The following is a 23,547-nucleotide window of genomic DNA, read 5'->3' as shown; positions in this document are numbered from 1 at the left end:
CGTGCCAAAACTCCTAATATAACGAAAATATCAAACATCCCGGTGACCCTGGCTTTGAAGTGTTTTTTTATTATCTGTGCCACTCCTCCTCCTTTAAGTTACAGGCCCTGCCTTCTTTTGTGATGCAAATGTCCAACGTGATAAAAATAGCTCCTGGAAAAAAGAAAAAGTGCAGAGCCAGCAGATTGTGGCACAAGAAATGTGCTGAACAGACCAACCATGGAAAGAGGGAGAGAGAGGGGGCTTTGTTACTCTTGGTGCAGTAGGGTCACATTAGCGGTCTAGTATTATTGCATGATGGGGACACGTTTTAGTGCAGGGTTGTGTTGTCATTGCAGGCCAGTTTGTGTAGTGAAGCACTAAGGGATGTTGTCTGGAGCTCTAGTGTAGCACTTCTTGTACTGATCAGTGTAGTTTGGCAGATACCGTGTGGGTAGTTTGACACCTGTACTGACACTATCCCTGTAAAAGCAACGTTATCAGTGTCTGTAGACCAGGTTTCTGGGTCTGTTAGTCTCAGCAAACAACACACGTTCCCACAACTTTAGAGATCGTTCCATACGTCATTACCTAACGTTTTCATAGGAATGTTCCGGTGATGTGCAAGGACTGTTTCCAAGAAACCGTTCCCTTTAATGTTAAACTGAATTTACCCAGAACGTGGTTACCATGTTCTCAGAATATTAATGTTCTAGACACATTTCATGGGATGTTGCAAGAACATTAATGTGTCCAGTTTTTTTTAGGGTTAGGACAATATTTCATCAACGTCACACCAAACACACACAGAACATGTTTTCAGAATATAAGATATTAATGTTCTAGACACTTTTCATGGGAATGTTGCAAAAACATTCCTGTGTCCAATGACGTTTAAAACAGGATGTTCTGTCATGGTCCCCTGGTGGTTTTTGTCTAGTTCCGAGGACGTTCCTGAAGGAGGTCGCCTGATGGTTTCAAAGAAAACGTTCTAACCACTGTTGCCGAGCCCATCAAGGCTCTGATTGGATCTGTTTGCGTCTCTTTGTCTGTTGGCAAGGTAATGGATATCCACACACAACCAAACAGTGTTTTTAACATAAAATGGGCCTTTTCACAATGCATTGTTCTTAGCCCCGGTCTACACTGGCCTTGGGTTAACTTATCATCAAATTGTATTTGTCACATGCGCCGAATACAACAGGTGTAGACCTTACAGTGAAATGCTTACTTACAAGCCCTTGTTCGACAATGCAGTTTTAAGGAACCCCCCCCCCCCAAAAAAAAAAGTATGAGATAAAAGTAACATAATTAAAGAGCAGCAGTAAAATAACAATAGCGGGGCTATATACAGGGGTACCGGTGTCGAGGTAATTGAGGTGATATGTACATGTAGGTAGAGTTATTAAAGTGACTATGCATAGATAATAAGAGTAGCAGCAGCATAGAAGAGGGTGGGTGGGGGGCAATGCAAATAGTCTGAGTAGCCATTTCATTAACTGTTCAGGAGTCTTATGGCTTGGGGGTAGAAGCTTTTTGGAAGCCTCTTGGACCTAGACTTGGCGCTCCGGTACCGCTTGCCGTGTGGTAGCAGAGAGAATGGTCTATGACTAGGGTGGCTGGAGTCGTTGACAATTTTAGGGCCTTCCTCTGACACCGCCTGGTATAGAGGTTCTGGATGGCAGGAAGCTTGGCCCCAGTGATGTACTGGGCTGTACACACTACCCTCTGTAGTGCCTTGCGGTCGGAGGCCGAGCAGTTGCCATAACAGGCAGTAATGCAACCTGTCAGGATGCTCTCGATGGTGCAGCTGTAAAACCTTTTGAGGATCTGAGGACCCATGACAAATCTTTTCAGTCTCCTGAGGGGGATGACAGTTTGTTGGTGTTGTGGACGCCAAGGAACTTGAAGCTCTCAACCTGCTCCGCTACAGCCCCGTCGATGAGAATGCTCTTTTCCTGTAGTCCACAATCCTCTCATTTGTCTTGATCACGTTGAGGGAGAGGTTGTTGTTGTTCTTGCACCACACGGTCAGGTCTCTGACCTCATCCCTGTAGGCTGTCTCATCATTGTCGGTGATCAGGCCTAACACTGCTGTGTCATCAGCAAACTTAATGATGGTGTTGGAGTCGTGCAGTCATGAGTGAACAGGGAGTACAGGAGGGGACTGAGCACGCACCCCTGAGGGGGCCCAGTGTTGAGGATCAGCGTGACGGATGTGTTACCTACCCTTACCACCTGGGGGCGGCCCGTCAGGAAGTCCAGGATCCAGTTGCAGAGGGAGGTGTTTAGTCCCAGGGTCCTTAGCTTAGTGATGCGCTTTGAGGGCACTATGGTTTTGAATGCTGAGCTGTAGTCATTGAATAGCATTCTCACATACAGTTTACATACACCTTAGCCAAATATATTTAAACCCAGTTTTTCACAATTCCTGACATTTAATCCTAGTAAAAATTCCCTGTCTTAGGTCAGTTAGGATCAACACTTTATTTCAAGAATGTGAAATGTCAGAATAATAGAGTGATTTATTTCAGCTTTTATTTCTTTCATCACAATCCCTGTGGGTCAGAAGTTTACATGCACTCAATTACTATTTGGTAGCATTTCCTTTAAATAGTTTAACTTGGGTCAAACATTTCCGGTAGCCTTCCACAAGCTTCCTACAATAAGTTGGGTGAATTTTGGCCCATTCCTCCTGGCAGAGCTGGTGTAACTGAGTCAGGTTTGTAGGCCTCCTTGCTCGCACACTTTTTCTGTTCTGCCCACAAATCTTCTATAGGATTGAGGTCAGGGCTTAGTGATGGCCACTCTAATACCTTGACTTTGTTGTCCTTAAGCCATTTTGCCACAACTTTGGAAGTATGCTTGGGGTCATTGTCCATTTGGAAGACCCATTTGTGACCAAGCTTTAATTTTCTTGACTGATGTCTTGAGCTGTTGCTTCAATATATCCACATAATTTTCCTTTCCTCATGATGCCATCTATTTTGTGAAGTGCACCAGTCCCTCCTTCAGCAAAGCACCCCCACATCATGATGCTGCCACCCCTGTGCTTCACGGTTGGGATGATGTTCTTCAACTTGCAAGCCTCCCCCTTTTTCCTCCAAACATAACAATGTTCATTATGGGCAAACAGTTCTATTTTTGTTTCATCTGACCAGAGGACATTTCTCCAAAAATCCGATCTTTGTCCCATGTGCAGTTGCTTTTTTTATGGCGGTTTTGGAGCAGTGGCTTCTTCCTTGCTGAGTAGCCTTTCAGGTTATGTCGATATAGGACTCGTTTTACTGTGGATATAGATACTTTTGTACCGTTTCCTCCAGCATCTTCACAAGGTCCTTTGCTGTTGTTCTGGGATTGATTTGCACTTTTTGCACCAAAGTACGTTTATCTCTAGGAGACAGAACGTGTCTCCTTCCTGAGCGGTATGCCAGCTGCGTGGTCCCATAGTGTTTATACTTGTGTACTATTGTTTGTACAGATGAACGTGGTACCTTCAGGCGTTTGGAAATTGCACCCAAGGATGAACCAGACTTGGGGGCCTCGCGACCGGCGGGCCTCAGGCGGGAATTGCTCCCGTGCCGCTTGGGGCCTCCGATTTTCCCATGATGTCAAGCAAAGAGGCACTAAGTTTGAAGGTAGGCCTTGAAATACATCCACAGGTACACCTCCAATTGACTCAAATGATGTCAATTAGCCTATCAGAAGCTTCTAAAGCCATGACATCATTTTCTGGAATTTTACAAGCTGTTTAAAGGCACAGTCAACTTAGTGTATGTTAACTTCTGACCCACTGGAATTGTGATCGAGTGAAATAATCTGCCTGTAAACAATTGTTGGAAAAATGTATTGTGTCATGCACAAAGTAGATGTCCTAACCGAGTTGCCAAAACTATAGTTGTTTAACAAGAATTTGTGAAGTGGTTAAAAAAACAAGTTTTAATGACTCCAACCTAAGTGTATGTTAACTTCCGACTTCAACTGTATGTGTTCATTTTGTCCAGGGGGGAAAGGGCCGTGTGGAGTGCAATATAGATTGCATCATCTGTGGATCTGTTGGCGACGTATGCAAATTGGAGTGGGTCTAGGGTTTCTGGGATAATGGTGTTGATGTGAGCCATGACCAGCCTTTCAATGCATTTCATGGCGTGAGTGCTACCGGTCGGTAGTCATTTAGGCAGGTTACCTTAGTGTTCTTGGGCACAGGGTCTATGGTGGTCTCCTTGGAACATGTTGGTATTACAGACTCAGACAGGGAGAGATTGTAGATGCTTGCCAGTTGGTCTGTGCATGCTCGGTGTACACGTCTTGGTAATCCGTCTGGCCTTGTGAATGTTGACCTTTTTTAAAGGTCTTACTCACATCGGCTACGGAGAGCGTGATCACACAGTCGTCCGGAACAGCTGATGCTCTCATGCGTGTTTCAGTGTTACTTGCCTCGAAGCGAGCATAGAAGTTATTTAGTTCGTCTGGTAGGCTCTCGGCTGTGCTTCCCTTTTGTAGTCTGTAATAGTTTGCAAGCCCTGCCACCTCCGAGTGTTGGAGCCGGTGTAGTACGATTCGTTCTTGTGGTACAATTTGATCCTGTGTTTACACAAGCATTTGTTAACCCTGGGCTAAGGATTCACACTTGTAGTCCAGTGTTTTGGAATAACGGACAAACACAACATGTGACCAACATCCATGCCGGTCAGTGCCGTATTGAGATTAGAGAGGACATTTTTTTTTTTTATATATGATCATGGCCTTGTTTCTATTACAGCTTATTGGATGTCTGTCATTCATATTCCATTCACCCAGTTCAATGTAACATTGCTAAGTTTAGGCTACTACATGATACTCTGATTTGCCCTATAACCATAATGCGGTTTCTGCAACCTAGCCTACAAATGAAAGTTTATAACTCAGGTGCAGGTCGAGAGACATATTGGAGTAATTAAGGTGACAGACAGCAACGCATTCAATACAGCATTGCACACACTTGCCTGCGTCTAGCTGATCTAGGGTGGAGTCATTCGTCCAACCAGTTTCTATTGGACAAACAATCTTTTTTTTTCTTCTTTTTTTTCTTGGACAAAATCATGTAGTTCCCTCCCCATTTCGTTCCATTTCCTTCTGTTTAAGAAACGTTTTTCAACAGAATCACTCGCACATACAGTTCACATTTATAGCCTACATCTTTGTCATCATAACGTTAAAGTCAACAAACTTTAACTAACGCGTTAGTAAATGTGTGCAATCATGCAGTACAGTGTACAGCAAAAGCGTTTGTACACGTTGATTGGGTTTACTATCACGCTGTACAGTTTACAGCAAGCGGACGTGGCGTAGCGGGAAGATCAGAATGCCGTGAACCAAGAGCATGTGTGTTCAAGTCCTAGGTAAGGACATGTTGAATAGTAATGACTGTATAAATGACCGTGCACGATGTGATCATGTGTGTCAAATATGTACATTGAAAATGTTGTATATTGAAAGCGTGTGTGCGTGTGTGTGTGTGTGTGTGTGAGTGTGTGTGTGGGGGGGGGGGGGGGGCCTAACCTTGCCAACCGACAAAGCTCTGTATGGATCAGGGCCTTGATTTGCTTGGCAAGAGTAACAAGGGGTGATGTTTCTTTGGGACCATCAGGCGACGTCCTAAAAACATCTTTAGGGAACAAGCAGTGAATTATCCAATAACCTACACGGGACCATGACAGAATGTCCTATGTTGTAAACGTTCTTGGACACAGGAATATTCTTGCAATGTCCCGTGAAACGTGTCGAGATCATGTAATATATTATATCCTGGCAACCATGTTTTGTGTATTGTAGACCGTCATTGTAAAATAAGAACTTGTTCTTAACTGACTTGCCTAGTTAAATAAAAATAAAATGTTCGGTGTGACGTTGATAGAATATTCTCCTCACCCTCAGAAAACTGGACACAGGAATGTTCTTGCAACATCACATTAAACGTGTGTAGAACATGAATATTGTTTATTCTGAGAACATGGTAACCACGTTCTAGGTAAATTCTCTTTGGGATTAAGGAAATAACTCTAACGCCGAAACATGCTAAATAGGTTCTCGGGAGATTTTTGCTAACATACATAGAATGTTCCTGTAACTAACGGAAAACTGGACCCTCAAACATTAGGGGACCATTATGGGTAACATTACAAAAACGTTCTATTTTCCTAGAATTGCTAGCTGGGGTGGTATCAGCCTATATCTACACTGATGCAGTAGTTGGAACATAATAGTTTTTGGATCAGTGAATGGCTAATTCTGCTAGGGCGGAGGTCAATGTGACTCACTTAGGGTAAGATCAATAATGGAAGAAACATTGACAAGCGAGTGCTGCCAGTTCAAAGTAGTGTATTTAGCTAACCATTGTGAATGCAGGCAGCCCATGGAGTGGGGCAGCAGTAGGCTGCGTTCTGTAGAGCATATCGGTTCAATCTAAAAGCCTCCTGCATAATGACTGAAACGTTAGCATGCGAGAGAGCCACGCAAGCACAATCACCAGCAATTAGCCCTCAGCCATTATCTTTCTCATACGCTGCCAAGCGTAGAGCTAAAACCCTGATCAAATTCTTGCTTTGAGATCACGACAGGTAGGAACAATTACACACGCAAACATATATGGCATGTGTGAGTGTTTTACTGTGTGCGTGCAAGCAAGCACAATGCATTGGTCTATTGAAATACAGTACCAGTCAAGTTTGGACAAACCTAATTCAAGGTTGTTTAAAAAAAAATATATATATATAATATATTTTTTTTCTTCTACATTGTAGTGAAGACATCAAAACTCTGAAATAACGGATATGGAATCATTTAGTAACCAAAAAAGTGTTAAACACAATCTATTTTATATTCTTCAAAGTAGCCATCCTTTGCCTTGATGACAGCTTTGCACACTCTTGGCATTCTCTCAACCAGCTTGAAGGGGTTCCCACATATGCTGAGCACTTGCTGGCTGATTTTCCTTCACTCTGTGGTCCAACTCATCCCAAACCATCTCAATTGGGTTGAGGTCAGGTGATTGTGGAGGCCAGGTCATCTGCTGCAGCACTCCATCACGCTCCTTCTTGGTCAAATAGCCTTTACACAGCCTGCAGGTGTGTTGGGTCATTGTCCTGTTGAAAAACAAATGATAGTCCCACTAAGCGCAAACCAGATGGGATGGCGTCTCGCTGCAGAATGCTGTGGTAGCCATGCTGGTTAAGTGACCATCAAAGCACCCCCACACGAAGCATGGAGGAGGAGGTGTGGTCAAGGTTGGAACCACAGATACGGAGATCATTCGTTCACCTACTCTGCATCTCACAAAGACACGGCAGTTGGAACCAAAAATATCAAATTTGGACTCATCAGACCAAAGGACAGATTTATACCAGTTTAATGTCCATTGTTTGTGTTTCTTGGCACAAGCAAGTCTCTTCTTATTATTGGTGTCCTTTAGTAGTGGTTTCTTTGCAGCAATTTGACCAAGAAGGCCTGCTTTCACGCAGTTTCCTCTGAACAGTTGATGTGTCTGTTACTTGAACTCTGAAACATTTATTTGGGCTGCAATTTCTGAGGCGGGTAACTAATTAACTTATCTTCTGCAGCAGAGGTAACTCTGGGTGTTCCTTTCATGTGGCGGTCCTAATGCGAGCCAGTTTCATCATAACGCTTGATGGTTTTTGCAACTGCACTTAAAGAAACTTTGAAAGTTCTTGAAATTTTCCAGATTGACTGACCTTCATGTCTTAAAGTAATGATGGACTGTTGATTCCTCTTTGCTTATTTCAGCTGTTCTTGCCATAATTTAGATTTAGCCCTATTTGGTCAAAGACCATCTTCTGTATACCACCCCTACCTTGTCACAACACAACTGATTGGCTCAAACACATTAAGAAGGAAAGAAATTCCACAAATTAACTTTTAACAAGGCACACCTGTTAATTGAAATGCATTCCAGGTGACTACCTCATGAAGCTGGTTGAGAGAATGCCAAGAGTGTGCAAAGCTGTCAAGGCAAAGGGTGGCTACTTTGAAGAGTCTCAAATATAAAATTATATTTAGTTTTGTTTATCACTTGTTGCTTATTACTACATTATTCCATATGTGTTATTTCATAGTTTTGATGTCTTCACTATTATTCTACAATGTAGAAAACAGTAAAAATAAAGAAAAACCCTTGAATGAGTTGGTGTCCAAACGTTTGACTCGTACTGTATGCTCAATCACATTGAGCAACAGCTTTTGGAATCTAAAATAGGCACAATCAAGACACGGCTGTGATTTTGGAGTCCAATGTACAAATCTAGTGCTCATTTTGCAAAGCACAATGCCATTGACGGAGGAGAGGAGCCAGACTAGAGTTGTTTAATCAGTTTTACATAGTGTTTCATTTATCCTCCATCCTCCCATTACTGATGCATATGCATACAACTGGAAAACAGATTTGAACAACTTGTTTTTAGGGCATTTTGTTATGTTCTATGTATTTTGGATGTATGCATGTGAAGCTTTTAGTTGAGTGCTTTGTTGCAGTGTTTCTTTTGTGAGTGTTTTTGTGTGGTTGAGTTTCCTCCAGGCCAGGTCCTAGTAAAACCCATCAGTGTGCCTTCAGCGTTGTCCTGTCAATAAAGGCAGTGCCTGAAACTAGACCAGCAGTAGGAGAGGCAGACAGCACCATGTCCAGAGATTTATGTTTTCAGTGTCCTCTGCTCCTGCATCAAGGAAGGACTATTTTCTCTGTGAGGATGTTCATCTGCGATCTTACTAGCTGTGTGGCTCCCCTTTTAGTTACCAGGTGTCTGAGGTATTAAAGGCTTTGGTTCTCCATAGTGAGCAGTTCAGCTCCTGTTTCCACAGTGAGAGGGAAGGAAGACACTTCTACATTTCACTCTCAACGCAGGGGAGCTACTGCATGCTCTTTAAAACTTCACAAACTTACTTTTCTTTCTTTTGTTTCAGCCCTTTCTGCTTTTTTTTTCTGTTGATGAAAACTTCTCTGAAACTTACTCACATCAGGGGTCTTTGAAAAAACATAAAGGCATGGTTCCCAGATGTGTGTGTGTGTAGTGTTTTAGCCTCTTCAAAGGCGTGTGTGTGTGTGTGTGTGTGCGTGTTTTGAAGGGCAGTTTGTGTTACTCCCAGACATGAAAGCTTCTAGCATAAAATAGTGGGTTCATTTACAAGTGCACTCAACCATTTGACTGGGGCTGGTTTTATGAATGTTAGAGGGATGTGTGATTCTGTTTTGACATTCTGGCACCTCCCCAATATATGATATGCCTGTTTTCAAGTTTCTCTGCCTCAAACAGAAATCTCCTAAATACGATAAAGCCTAATAAAAGATAATGTGGTTGTGGCAGCTTATTTTACTGTCTGCTTGCATGCATGTGTGCACACAGATCATTAGGCCTATTATTGGCTCATGATGAATAGTACAGTTGTTGGCCTCGCAGTGATACACTACATGACCAAAAGTATGTGGACACCTGCTCGACGAACATCTCATTCCAAAATCATGGGCATTAATATGGAGTTGGTCCCCCCCGTGCTGCTATAACTGCCTCCACTCTTCTGGGACGGCTTTGGAACATTGCTGCGGGGACTTGCTTTCATTCAGCCACGAGTATTAGTGAGGTCGGGCACTGATGTTGGGCGATTTAGGCCTGGCTCGCAGTCGGCGTTCCAATTCATCCCAAAGGTGTTTGATGGGGTTGAGGTCAGGGCTCTGTGCAGGCCAGTCAAGTTCTTCCACACCGATCTCGACCTCGCTTTGTGCACGGGAGCATTGTCATGATGAAACAGGATTGGGCCTTTCCCAAACTGTTGCCACAAAGTTGGAAGCACAGAATTGTGAAGAATGTCATTATATGCTGTAGCGTTAAGATTTCCCTTCACTGAAACTAAGGGGCCTAGCCCGACAAACAGCCCCAGATCATTATCCCTCCTCCACTGAACTTTACAGTTGGCACTATAAATTCGGGCAGGTAGCGTTCTCCTGGCATCTGCCAAACCCAGATTCGTCAGTCTGACTGCCAGATGGTGAAGCGTGACTCATCACTCCAGAGAACGCGTTTCCACTGCTCCAATGGCGGCGAACCTTACGCCACTCCAGCCGATGCTTGGCATTGCGCATGGTGATCTTAGGCTTGTGTGTGGCTGCTCAGCCATGGAAACCCATTTCATGAAGCTTCCTACGAACCGTTCTTGTGCTGACGTTGCTTCCAGAGGCAGTTTGGAACTCGTTAGTGAGTGTTGTAACCGAGGACAGATGATTTAAGTGCTACCGCTTCATCACTCTGCGGTCCCGTTCTGTGAGCTTTTGTGGCCTGCCACATTGCGTCTGATCCGTTGTTTCTCCTAGATGTTTCCACTTCACCGTAACAGCACTTACAGTTGACCGAGGCAGCTCTAGCAGGTCAGAAATTTGACAAACTGACTTGTTGGAAAGGTGGCATCCTATGACAGTGCCACGCTGAAAGTCACCGCTCTTCAGTAAGGCCATTCTACTGCCAATGTTTGTCTATGGAGATTGCATGGCGGTGTGCTCAATTTTATACAACTGTCAGCAACAAGTGTGGCTGAATTAGCCAAATCTACTAATTTGAAGAGGTGTCCACATACTTTTGTATATTTAGTGTGTGTCCAATGACCTCAGGGTCTAACTACTGTGTTGTGTGGGATCTTATAAAATATTACATTTTCTGAGGTGGGAGGAGTTTAGGCCTACTCTCTACCTGCTGCCATGGTGTCTGACTGACTGTTCTGTTGAAGATTGGAGCGATTTAACATTGTTTTTACCTGATATTATTATAACTGTGTCTGTGCGTGTTGATGTGCCTTCCAGGGATCCCCATCAATGTTCCTCCACCTGGTAAGCATTTCTACTGTGATGGAAACAGGATATTGTGTGTCACAGATGTTGACTCTGGTCTACACTGGATGTTGTGCATGGCAGATGTTGGTGTGGTTGTTGTTGTTGTGGATTGTAGGACTAGTGTCGATGCTGAATGATGGTTTAACCAACACACGGACTGAATGTTTGGTGAAAACAAAACTGGTTATCAATAGTACTTTTAAGTTAGCATCGTGAGAAGAGGGAAATTTGAAAATGTTTAATGCCTATGAGAAATGTATGCAATATTCAACAATACTGTCATGATTCTGGTCCAATGCGGTGAGCAACGATTGCCTTTCCGGGGTCTGGAAGAAACGTTTTCTGCTATCTGTTTATGCTCAGTAATCACGACTTGATGACTGACAGACGCTGTCGTCTCTCCTGCAGGCTACCCTCCTGGCGCACCACCTCCTTCTCTGATTCCTACCTTAGACAGGTGAGTCTGTTCTGTCCTGTGTGTGTCTGTCTGTCTACAGAATGACAGCGCTCTGATTGTTTGTACAGGCTGCACTACAGGGGGAGTAGGATCAGGAGAGACAGAAGGAGAAAGGGTGGAGACAATGACATAAACAGGGACGAGCGAGAACACAGCTACTGCCCAACCAGACAGAATGGAGCCAGGAGAACACACAGGCAAGAGATAATGAAAAGGATAGGATAGAAATATACAAGTCAAAGGGATACTGCTAGATTCTGGCATGTTCTAAATACCCAGGGTCAGATAAACACGTGGATACCATTTTTATGTATTTCATGGTATCCACGCGTTTATCTGATTCTGGGTGATTAGAACAAAGGCTTAAATGCCAGAATCTCAGTAATCCCTTCAAGGGAAGGAGATAAATGTATTTAGAGAGATTATTGTAGATCTGTATTGACGGTACATTGATGACAGCTACCATTGCTTGACTGACAGGGATAAACGCTTAGTTGAAATGAAGAATTTAGAGCAGTGGAGGCTCCTTAGCAGGTTTAATAAAAAATTGTGAAATAAACTCAGCAAAAAAGAAACGGCCCTTTTTCAGGAACCTGTCTTTGAAAGATAATTCGTAACAATCCAAATGGCTTTACAGATCTTCATTGTAAAGGGTTTAAACACTGTTTCCCGTGCTTGTTCAGTGATCCATAAAAAAGGTATGAACATGCACCTGTGGAACGGTAGTTAAGACACTAACAGCTTACAGACTGTAGGCAATTAAGGTCACAGTTATGAAAACTTAGGACACGAAAGAGGCCTTTTTACTGACTCTGAAAAACACCAAAAGAAAGATGCCCAGGGTTCCTGCTCATCTGCGTGAACATGCCTTAGGCATGCTGCAAGGAGGCATGAGGACTGCAGATGTGGCCAGGGCAATAAATTGCAATGTCCGTACTGTGAGACGTCCAAGACCACACTACAGGGAGACAGGACGGACAGCTGATCGTCCACACAGTGGCAGACCACATGTAACAACACCTGCACAGGATCGGTACATCCGAACATCACACATGCGGGACAGGTACAGGATGGCAACAACTGCCCGAGTTACACCAGGAACGCACAATCCCTCCATCTGTGCTCAGACTGTCCACAATAGGCTGAGAGAGGCTGGACTGAGGGCTTGTAGGCCTGTTGTAAGGCAGGTCCTCACCAGACATCACCTATGGGTACAAACCCAATGTCGCTGGACCAGACAGGACTGGCAAAAAGTGCTCATCACTGACGAGTCGCGGTTTTGTCTCACCAGGGATGATGGTAGGATTCGCGTTTATCGTCGAAGGACAAGCGTTACACCGAGGCCTGTACTCTGGAGTGGGATCGATTTGGAGGTGGAGGGTCCATCATGGTCTGGGGCGGTGTGTCACAGCATCATCGGACTGAGCTTGTTGTCATTGCAGGCAATCTCAACGCTGTGCGTTACATGGAAGACGTCCTCCCTCATGTGGTACCCTTCCTGCAGGCTCATCCTGACATGACCCTCCAGCATGACAATGCCACCAGCCATACTGCTCATTCTGTGCATGATTTCCTGCAAGACAGGAATGTCAGTGTTCTGCCATGGCCAGCGAAGAGCCCGGATCTCAATCCCGTTGAGCACTTCTGGGACCTGTTGGATCGGAGGGTGAGGGCTAGGGCCATTCCCCCCCCAGAAATGTCCAGGAACTTGCAGTTGCCTTGGTGGAAGAGTGGGGGTAACATCTCACAGCAAGAACTGGCAAATTTGGTGCAGTCAATGAGGAGGAGATGCACTGCAGTACTTAATGCAGCTGGTGGCCACACCATATACTGCCTTTTACTTTTAACCCCCCCCCCCCCCCCCCCTTTGTTCAGGGACACATTCCATTTCTGTTAGTCACATGTCTGTGGAATTGTTCAGTTAATATCTGTTGTTGAATCTTATGTTCATACAAATATTTACACATGTAAAGTTTGCTGAAAATAAACGCAGTTGACAGTGAGGACGTTTTTCTTTTTTTGCTTTGTTTATTAGTTATTTTTAGATAAAACTATACAAAATATATTCACGTCACCAAATAATTGATTTAAACAAACTGTTTTGCAAAGAAGGTCTACAGTTGCCTCAACAGCACTATGTAGGGTAGCACCATGGTGTAGCCGGAGGACAGCTAGTTTCCGTCCTCCTCTGGTTACATTGACTTCAATACAAAACCTAGGAGGCTTGTGGTTCTCACCCCCTTCCATAGACTTACACAGTAATTATGACAACTTCCGGAGGATGTCCTCCAACCTAATATTTTTTTCACTTACTTAGCTAGTGAATGCAGCTAGCTAGTTTAGCCTACTCAAGCACTTGGCTCAAACAAAGAGGGATGCTATGTTGCCTATGGCTATCCAAAACTGGAAGTCTTCCAAGTCAAGGTAAGCTTTTATGTGAACATCTGCTCGTCGATTTTCCAAATCATGGGCATTAATATGGAGTTGGTCCTCACTTTGCTGCTATAACAGCCTCCACTCTTCTGGGAGGGCTTTCCACTAGATGTTGGTACATTGCTGGGGGGACTTGCTTCCATTCAGCCAAAAGCGCTTTAGTGAGGTCAGACACTGATGTTGGGTGATTAGGCCTGGCTCGCAGTCAGCGTTACAATTCATCCCAAAGGTGTTCGATGGGGTTGAGGTCAGGGCTCTGTGCAGGCCAGTCAAGTTCTTTCACACTGATCTCGACAAACCATTTCTGTATGGACCTTGCTTTGTGCACGGACATTGTCATGCTGAAACAGGATTGGGCCTTCCCCAAACTGTTGCCACAAAGTTGGAAGCACAGAATCGTCTATAATGTCATTGTATACTGTAGCGTTAAGATTTCCCTTCACTGGATCTCGGTAGTGGAAGATGTAGTGAGTGTTGCAAACGAGAACAAACAATTAAGGGCTACATGCTTTTGTCAAATCAAATCCCTCTGCTTGTACAGACGTAGAGAACATTTGAATACGTATTTGACCCTTTTTTTGGATTTGCTTCACTGTGCTCCATCCCTGACCTTGTAGTTGGACGAGTGGCCAAATAAGGCAGTTAAACCAGGAGAGTAGTCTCCTGTTTGTGACTTGAGTCTCCTGTTTATCAGTTACTACCCAATGCTTCCCTCCCTCATTCCCTTGCTCCCACTCTCCTTAACAAAACAGCCTCAAGTCACAGCCTTTCTGCATACTCCCACAACTCAGCTTGAATTTATACCACTAAGATCACCACAGGGCTACGTTCTGCTGCAGGCTCAGGCTGCAGCAGAACGGCCTAATTGCATCGTTGCCTTTTTATTCTGTTTATTTATTTATTTTGTTTATCTACCCACGTGGATTTAGTTATTTCAATTTCTTCTTGCCTCCCTTTTCCGTCTGTCTGTCCTGTTTCCTGTCTGCCTGTTTTTCTGACTTTCTCTTCTTCTAAATAAAATGTTCCCCTAATTTCCTTTTATCTGTCTGTCTGAATTGAATCACCAGTCTCCAGTCTAATGGTCTAAACTCACCAAAGCAGAGCGTGCGAGGCATGTGATTTATTTTAGAATGCATTATTTTGAATTATAAAAACCCAATCGAAGCAGGGCGGGTGGGTTGTCTGCTTTGACGCCTCGCTCAATTAAAAAGTGTCTCTTTTTGCCTTTGATCGCTAGAGCTATAGTCACACAAAACAAACATTTTGTAATTCACTTTTTTTTGAGCTCATTTGAATTGGAAGAGGTAACTAAAGGTTAAGCCTACCATACATGCTAAATTAGACCAATTCATCCACTTATGGAAAGGCAACATCACTATCAGCAAAGAAGATTGGAGATATGGACTATCCTGCTAGCATACAGTCACTGCTCTGACTGTCTCGTCTGTTCCACCCAACTCGCTCTGCTTGCTCCGCCAGCCTGCTTCTGGTGAGTTTTTTTCACTTAAAGGATGGTTCCTCTCACATCTGTCCTCTGCCAAATCCTCACATCTTTCCAATGCTTTCCGTTTGTCTGAACTCTTCCAGCCATCTCCACTCGCATTTATTAATAATGTCCTCTTTTACCTTCAAACGTCTCTCTCTCATACTGATGCGCGCACACACACACACATACTCCTGACTTTGAATATTGTGTTGAATTTTTCCCTGGGGGGATTTTAGGAACTGCAGGTAGTACTGGCATGGTCCTGAGCTCTGATTCTTCTGCCAGTGACTGAGGCCCAGGGGCCTCCTTAGGCCCAGCCCAGGGAGAAGATAAGACTCCTCTCTATGTTGATCCCACATACTCACCCTACTTCTCTGAAAGCCAACTGCCATGGAACCCCAATTGGTCCTCTGACCCATTTCCTCCTCCTCCTGACCAATCAGCCACGGAGGAATGTGCCTCCCAACTCTGTTTCTGTACTGCACTGACTCCCCTATGACAGTCTGCCTCTAAAGGCACTACATTTCCTGCATAGATTGAGTTTAATTTTAAAACGTTTTTATGGTGATTACAGGCAAAGTGGTGTGGGGAAGTCCTGTACACTGATTAACCATTAAACACTGCCAAGAGTAATGATCCCCATCTGTAAGGGCCACAGCCAAGTCATCCTGCATGTATCCATTCACAAATAGACCCATCCATCCGCCTACTACCACTGTTCCTAATTTTCCAGTCATTCCACAGAGAGAAGCCTGCCAGGCCTAAAAGAGGGAGCAGGTGGGAGTATTTATAGATCAGTATGTTTGGACACACACCTGGTGAGAAGCAGTCCTCTTAGACGGGCCTCACCCTCTTCACCTTCAGGCCCGTGTGGAAATTTTAAATTGTAACTAAGCGAGCGTGTCGCCAGGCTGTGGCGGTGCGGATGGGCAGTGGATCCTGCCAATATCAGTAATACATCCCCCCCACCTCCCTCTTCCTCCCCCCTGGTTGGCGGGCGAGTGCTGCGCCTTGACAACGAGCCAGTCACATCAAACAGGCGGGAAATGGAGCTCTGAATTTGGAAGAGCTCTTTGATCGTTAAGTTACCAGACCCGTTCCCTTACCTTCCTTTCTTTTTTCATCGTTTTCTTTTTTGAACTCCATACGTTTATTTGCCTTCTTTCTTTTATCGGCCATTAAAATGAATGACTTCCTGCGCTGAGTGTTCTGGCTGCCACGGGCTGACTGGCTGCTCTCAGTCCAATTGTTAGATGTTATTTGTTCTCATTTTATCTGTGACGCGTGTTTGCCTGAAGTTTTCCATGTGTGTAGTAGAATGTGAGAGCCACTACTCGGCCACATGTGGTGTCAACCAGAGGTTAGAGGGTTGAGCTGAACATTAGGACTACGTGGCCTACTACTAGACCCCCGGACACAACTCCAGCCATCAAGGGCCCCAGTCCTGTTCTTACTGTCTCCATGGAACACTATACTGTAGCAATTATTCTGCTGTTATGTCCATCCAGGTTCAAAATAGATTCACTGCTGTATGAGCAGGAGATGTGGATGAAAACTCTAATCAGATGCACAGGAGTACACATGTGTTTCTCCAAGAGTGGACTGAGTGTTGGACACTTCTGTTTTGTGTGTGTGAATGATGATGTGACCTCGCATGACATTTTCTATGTTCTCCCTACCAGTGGACGCTCTGGAGGCTATGATGGTCGCTCAGCTCCACCGTACCCCCCCTTCCCTCCAGGTAGGCCTCTCCTAGAATACAGAGTGGAAATTATAGAGGATGTCACATTCACATCTTGCAGTTTGTACAGGTAACTTCCGAAATGATGGAAACACTTGATTAAATGAGGGATGCAACGTATATTGAAAGCAGGTGCTTCCACACAGGTGTGGTCCCTGAGTTGATTAAGCAATTAACATCCCATCATGCTTAGGGTCATGTAAATAAATGCTGGGCTGGCCATTGTTTTGGCTAACATGGCTAATTCCACATAGGAGGATGATGATAAACGATGTAAGTCAACTGCCATGGCCAGGTCAGTCACCAGATCTCAACCCAATTGAACACTTATGGGAGATTCTGGAGCACTGCCTGAGACAGTGTTTTCCACCACCATCAACAAAACACCAAATTATGGAATTTTATCTTGACCTTTAAAGTCAACAGTACTGTGCAGAAAATGGCATAAACAAAGATACCTATTTGAAATACAGCATTTTCACACCCTCAATGACACTAATGGAAGGGATGTGAAGGTCAACACGCATGCCAGTGATGCCTCTGGAGCTTAGGGATATAATGGGACATTAGTTGGTTCTTCCAGTGGAATAGCCCACAATCAGTCATTCACACCATTTCCTGCTTCCGCTGACATTATTGGAACATGGAAAATTAGGATATTTCTTTCTGAAGAATATTGACCCTTCAACTGGTGTGTTTTAATCAAAGCCTCACACATTTTGAGCTGTGTGTACGGTGTAAGAGAAGGGCTCTGAAAAAGTTTGCCATGTATTTATTTTTTTTCTTCAGAAAAGTCTCAACAATTACTTTGGTTTGTTCCGTTACCCCCCTCAGCTACCTGTCCTAAATATGCTGTTTGAGTTAGATTAGCATGTTTGTGGCTTTCTAAAAATCCTGTTTGAGAGATTATTTGTTTTGATGAAGCACTGCACTCTGAAGTTACATTGTTAATTTATTGAGCTGTCATTTTAGAATTTTCTTTGCAGAAAGTTGAATACAATGGTTCATAATAGCCATCTTCATAGATAAGTCAGTATGTAATTTTTTTTCCGTTTTTTGGGGGGAAGCTGAACACGTAGGTGTAAAAAAATTTAATTGTGTCTCCTCCAATCAGATGACTGACCTGCTTTTTCCCCTCAGGTGTGTACCCTCCTCCTCCCCCGGGTAGCGCAGCAGCCTCCTGGGCCGGGGTATTCGACAGTGCCAAGGCCTGGGAGTACTACGCGCAGCGGGACAACGAGCGAGAGCGCCACAAGGAAAGAGACAGAACCAGAGAACGCGGACACGAGAAAGAAAGAGAGAGGGAGAGAGAGCACAACACTTCCTCCCAGGTCGTCAACAGGTGATAACCTGAGCAGTAGATGAAGGTTTTACCTTAGTATGGCCAAACATAATAAGAATGCAACATGAACTGTTGTTATTATACAATACACTATATATTCAAAAGTATGTAGACACCCCTTCAAATTAGTGGGTTGGGTTATTTCAGCCACACCCGTTGCTGACAGGTGTATAAAATCGAGCACACTGCCATGCAATCTCCATAGACAAACATTGGCAGTAGAATGTCCTTACTGAAGAGCTCAGTGACTTTTAATGTGGCACTGTCATAGGATGCCACCTTTCCAACAAGTTAGTTCATCAAATTTATGCCCTGCTATAGCTGCCCCGGTCAACTGTAAGTGCCGTTGTTGTGAAGAGGAAACATCTAGGGGCAACAACGGCTGTGCCGCGAAATGGTAGGCCACACAAGCTCACAGAACGGGACCCCTGAGTGTTGAAGCGCGTAGTGTGTAAAAAAAAAAAAAAAAAAAAAAGTCTGTCCTTGGTTGCAACACTCACTACCGAGTTCCAAACGGCCTCTGGAAGCAACGTCAGCACAAGAACTGTTCGTAGGAAACTTCATGAAATGGGTTTCCGTGGCAAAGCAGCCGCGCACAAGCCTAAGATCGCAATGCGAAGCGTCGGCTGGAGGTGTGTAAAGCTCGCCGCAGTGGAAACGCGTCCTCTGGAGTGATGTATCGCACTTCACCATCTGGCAGTCCGATTGATGAATCTGGGTTTGGCGGATGCCAGGAGAAGGCTACCTGCCTGAATGCATAGTGTGAACTGTAAAGTTTGGTGGAGGAGGAATAATGGTCTGGGGCTGTTTTTCATGGTTCGGGCTAGGCCCCTTAGTTCCAGTAAAGGGAAATCTTAACGCTACAGCATACTATGACATTCTAGACGATTCTGTGCTTCCAACTTTGTGGCAACAGTTTGGGGAGGGCCCTTTCCTGTTTCAACATTACAATGCCCCTATGCACAACGCAAGGTCCCTACAGAAATGGTTTGTCGAGATTGGTGTGGAAGAACTTGACTGGCCTGCACAGAGCCCTGACCTCCACTCCATCAAACAACTTTGGGAGGAATTGGAACGCCGACTGTGATCCAGGCCTAATCGCCCAACATCAGTGCCTGACCTCACTAAAGCTCTTGTGTCTAAATGGAGGCAAGTCCCCGCAGCAATGTTCCAACATCTAGTGGAAAGGCTTCCCAGAAGAGTGGAGGCTGTTATAGCAGGAAATGAATTCCCATAATTTTGGAATGAGATGTTTGAGCAGGTTTCTACATACTTTTGGTCATGTAGTGTATGTTAAAGAGTTAGATATCCTTTACTCTTTTGTTCTCTGTCTCATATTGTTTTCTCCTTAGTAAACACTTAAAGGGATACTTCGGTATTTTGGCAATGAGGCCCTTTTTATCTACTTCCATAGAGTCAGATGAATTTGGGATTACCATTATGTCTCTGCGTGTGCTTTGAAGGAAGTTGACTGGAAGTCTTCACTCTCTCGCGATCTGTCCTCCCTGTGAGCCTCTCTATCTCTATATCTCTCTCTATATCTCTCTCTATATCTCTCTATTGACTCCACTGTTGTGCAGTGCAGACAGGCCTGAGCTGATCCAATGCTGCCAGCTGTAGTACTGGATGTTGCTGCTGGGTGCATATGTATTGTGGGTGCCAGCCCAGCCTGGCCTCCCCTCACACACATGTGCAGCAGGGGGAGAGAGGGAAGGAAAATCAGAGAGGAGAAGGAAACAGGACAGAATAGACAGGAGAGCAACGCTGCAGTCCTTCAGACTAGAGGGGTTTAATGGTTGCCAGGTGCTAGTGTTAGGAAGGTGGAGGCAGGGGTGGGGACGTGTACTGGCTCTGCCACTCGGGTTGGAGCTGGGTAGTGGGAGAAACCCCTGGTTGTCTGCTCTACAGCTGTTGCAACAGGGGATGGAATAGAGCTGAGAAATAACTATTATAAGACACACAGGCTGTCTGGTGCAGAGGGGCCAACAAGAGGAATGGGGAGAGATCACAACACATTGTCAGTGAAGGAGCTGCAGAGGGAAAGACGCACACAGTTCAGACGCTAAATTTATGGCTGGCACGGTTAAGAGCTTTGCTTGACGTACCGATTTGGTTTCAAACAACTGCTCTCAACACTGTAGCAGACGTACTTGTTGGTTTTGGGTCGACTTCAGGCATAACAGTGACCTGTCACAGAAGTCCTCCACCTGACAATCAGAGGCCATGATTGTGCTTCCGGTGTGGTAGAGGAGCAACCTTTTATTTGCATGCAATTAGCATACACTGAGTGTACAAATCATTAGGAACACCCGCTATTTCCATAACATAGACTGACCAGGTGAAAGCTATGATCCCTTATTGATGTCACTTGTTAAATCCACTTCAATCAGTGTAGATGAAGGGGAGGAGACAGGTTAAAGAAGGATTTTTAAGCCTTGAGACAATTGAGACATGGATTGTGTGTGTGCCATTCTGAAGGTGATTGGGCAAGACAATCGATTGAAGTGCCTTTGAACAGGATATGGTAGTAGGTGCCAGGCACACCGGTTTGAGTGTCTCTCAAGAACTGCAACGTTGCTGGGTTTTTCATGCTCAACAGTTTCCCTGGTGTATCCAAGAATGGTCCACCACCCAAAGGACATCCAGCCAACTTGACACAACTATGGGAAGCATTGGAGTCAGCATGGACCAACATCCTTGTGGAACGCTTTCGACAACTTGTAGAGACCGTGGCTCGACGAATTGAGGCTGTCCTGAGGACGAAAGTGGGTGCAACTCAATATTAGGAAGGTGCTCCTAATGTTTTGTACACTCGGTGTATATTAACATGCGTTACCATTTCTCCCGACAGTGGAAGAACTTCTCTGGCACTCTGCGGGAAACAAAGACGTGCTTCACCCGCACCGTGCCCGAAAGAGCGGCAGAGGCTGCCCAACTACCGTCAAAGTCAAACAAGGCAATCTATTGTTTCAGACCGCACTCTATCGGCGTTCTTCCAAAGAGAAAGTGACATCTTTTTTTTTTGTTCGGTGCGGCGATAGAGCGCTGTTTGAACTAGGGCGTAGAGAGAGTCATGTCCCAGTGCTTTCCAGTCTGGTAGGTCTATGCAGGGTCTCTGCTGTTCTCTCCTAGATGAGCCCTGTCTGTCCCCTCAGTACTGTAGCAGTCTGCTGATGACGAGCTCCCATGCGATCCTAGTTCCTATTTTCACCTAGTTACTATTTTCAGTGCTCAACTCTACTGCCCTACAGTCTGAGTCTACCATCCACACACTTTCACATTTTCAGTGCTCTACTCACCTGCCCTACATTTCCACAGCACACAGTGGGGTTGACCAGTCCAGATGTTTCATTCATTTATATGAACTCAGACAAATGCCAAGTATGATACACACGTCCTGCCTCTCGCTCACCCACTCCTTCTCATGCCCACAATATCATGCAGCTTACCAACCCTCCCTCTCACTGTGCCTACTTGACAGAATCCCTACACATTCACACCGTCTCCCTCCTAAACACGCTGTGACTAGTGATGTTCTTCATCATCTAGTGTATTTCTGTCGCAACTCTCTGCTGCAGTGGGTCGTGCGGAGGATCATATGGGGGAGAGCTGTGTTTCGTGTCATATGAGGGGCTGTGAGGCTGTACCGTAACCGCAGGAGGAGAGGAGGAAGTCGGGGGAGGGCCAGCCATGTGTGTGACAGGCCCACTGGAACAGACAGAACTGCTCTTAAAGCCACTGTGGTTCTGTTCTGGTCCCCATGGGTAGCTCCTGTTTCCCTGTCGCCCTCCCAGGGTGGTCACGCCTCCAGTGTGTGCACCCGCGCCACATTCTGATCACATGGCATGATGCATGTTGGGTACATGGAGGTGTGCCAATGGTATCTATTTTGAGTAGTGAGTGATGTATTTTGTGTCTGTTGGCAGCAGAGGCTCATCCCTTCTGGCCTATGGCCACCCTGGTTGCATAGTGGTGTCAGTGGTCTATGTTCTGTCTGCAGGCTGCTATTTAAGGGCTCTACTTAGCACCACTGATAAGCTCTGAGGCAGAGCCCTCTGGGCGCCAGCTTCTGGCACGACCACCAGCCAGGCATGTTTGGGAGTTAGCACCTAGGTTAACACTAGCTAATGCAACACAGAACGGTCAGGCTCACCTCCTAAAGACACCGACCACTCACACATTTTACACTCACTAGCACATTTTCTCCATCTCTTCTGCCCGGTGCAGACAATCCTGGCAGCTGGTTGGCCATTTGGTGAACACTTGTCCTCTGAATGTGATCTCATCCCTGTAGCTCATTATGGAGGGGCTGGGTTTGTCCTCTCTCCAGCTGGCAGGACAACACACACACACACACACACACACACACACACACACACACACGGGATTGTATTAGTTTTCTGAGTTTATAATGGTAATCAATGTAAAAGTTGCACACACTTTCTCTTTCTGACACATCTACACAGGTGGCTTGTATCTGTTCAGTGTTAATGGAGACTGATTTTGGAAACGCATTGTTGTTCCCCAGGCTTACAGTGACACAGCTCATTCTCACTCATGCATTTGTTCCTGTATTAAACCTGCACTAGGAAGCACTCACTTATTCATTCACAGTTACAGTGACTCTGTGTGAAGTGGGTTTAAGTGTGTTAGTGCTAACAACTGTGGAAGACTGTAAACAGGCCTTCAGGTCTGCACTCCCACTGGTAATAGAAGAACTGCCAGTGCCCAAATATTTAATGAGTCCTTTAACCTTAGCTCTCTCTCTCTCTGGTAGAACGCCCTTCTTGCCTTGCCTCTCAGATCGTTCACAGCCCCCCGGGGTTGGGGACAGAAGCACCAGATCATCAGCAAACAGTAGACATTTAACTTCAGATTCTAGTAGGGTGATGCAGGGTGCTACAGACTGTTCTAGTGCCCTCGCCAATTATCTCTCGCTCTCTCGCTCCCTGTCATAGTCCTCCACCTGCGAATCCAAGGCTATGATTGCGCCTCCATTGTGGGTGTGATCGAGAAGCTATCTTTATTTGCATGCAATTAACACACTTAGTATACCAAACATTAGGAACACCTTCCTAATATGGAGTTGCACCCCCATCCCCTTTTGCCCTCAGAACAGCCTCAATTTGTTGGGTCATGGACTCTACAAGGTGTCGAAAGCATTCCACACGGATGCTGGCCCAAGTTGACTCCAATACTACCCACAGGTGTCATGTTGGGTGGATGTCCTTTGAGTGATGGA

General features: G+C 45.1%; 1 protein-coding gene across 5 annotated transcripts in view; it reads left to right on the top strand.

Annotated features, from left to right (window-relative positions):
• LOC106584116 (pre-mRNA 3'-end-processing factor FIP1) overlaps window positions 1-23,547 on the top strand; it is a 49,648-nt gene that overhangs the window by 13,336 nt on the left and 12,765 nt on the right. For 2 of the 5 annotated variants that reach the window (XM_014168986.3, XM_014168988.3), the window contains exons 11-15: window positions 10,817-10,843; window positions 11,255-11,303; window positions 11,372-11,500; window positions 16,905-16,963; window positions 18,104-18,305. In XM_014168986.3, coding sequence (XP_014024461.1) covers window positions 10,817-10,843; window positions 11,255-11,303; window positions 11,372-11,500; window positions 16,905-16,963; window positions 18,104-18,305 — 466 coding nt within the window. The remainder of the gene's footprint in view (window positions 1-10,816; window positions 10,844-11,254; window positions 11,304-11,371; window positions 11,501-16,904; window positions 16,964-18,103; window positions 18,306-23,547) is intronic. The other 3 variants (XM_014168989.3, XM_014168990.3, XM_014168991.3) reach the window with 3 other exon arrangements.

The sequence above is a fragment of the Salmo salar genome, chromosome 23 (genome assembly GCF_965601325.2).
Source record: "Salmo salar chromosome 23, fSalSal1, whole genome shotgun sequence".
NCBI lineage: Eukaryota > Metazoa > Chordata > Actinopteri > Salmoniformes > Salmonidae > Salmo > Salmo salar.
The sequence above is the reverse complement of the archived record's forward strand: the minus strand, read 5'-3'. Positions and strand labels throughout refer to the sequence as shown.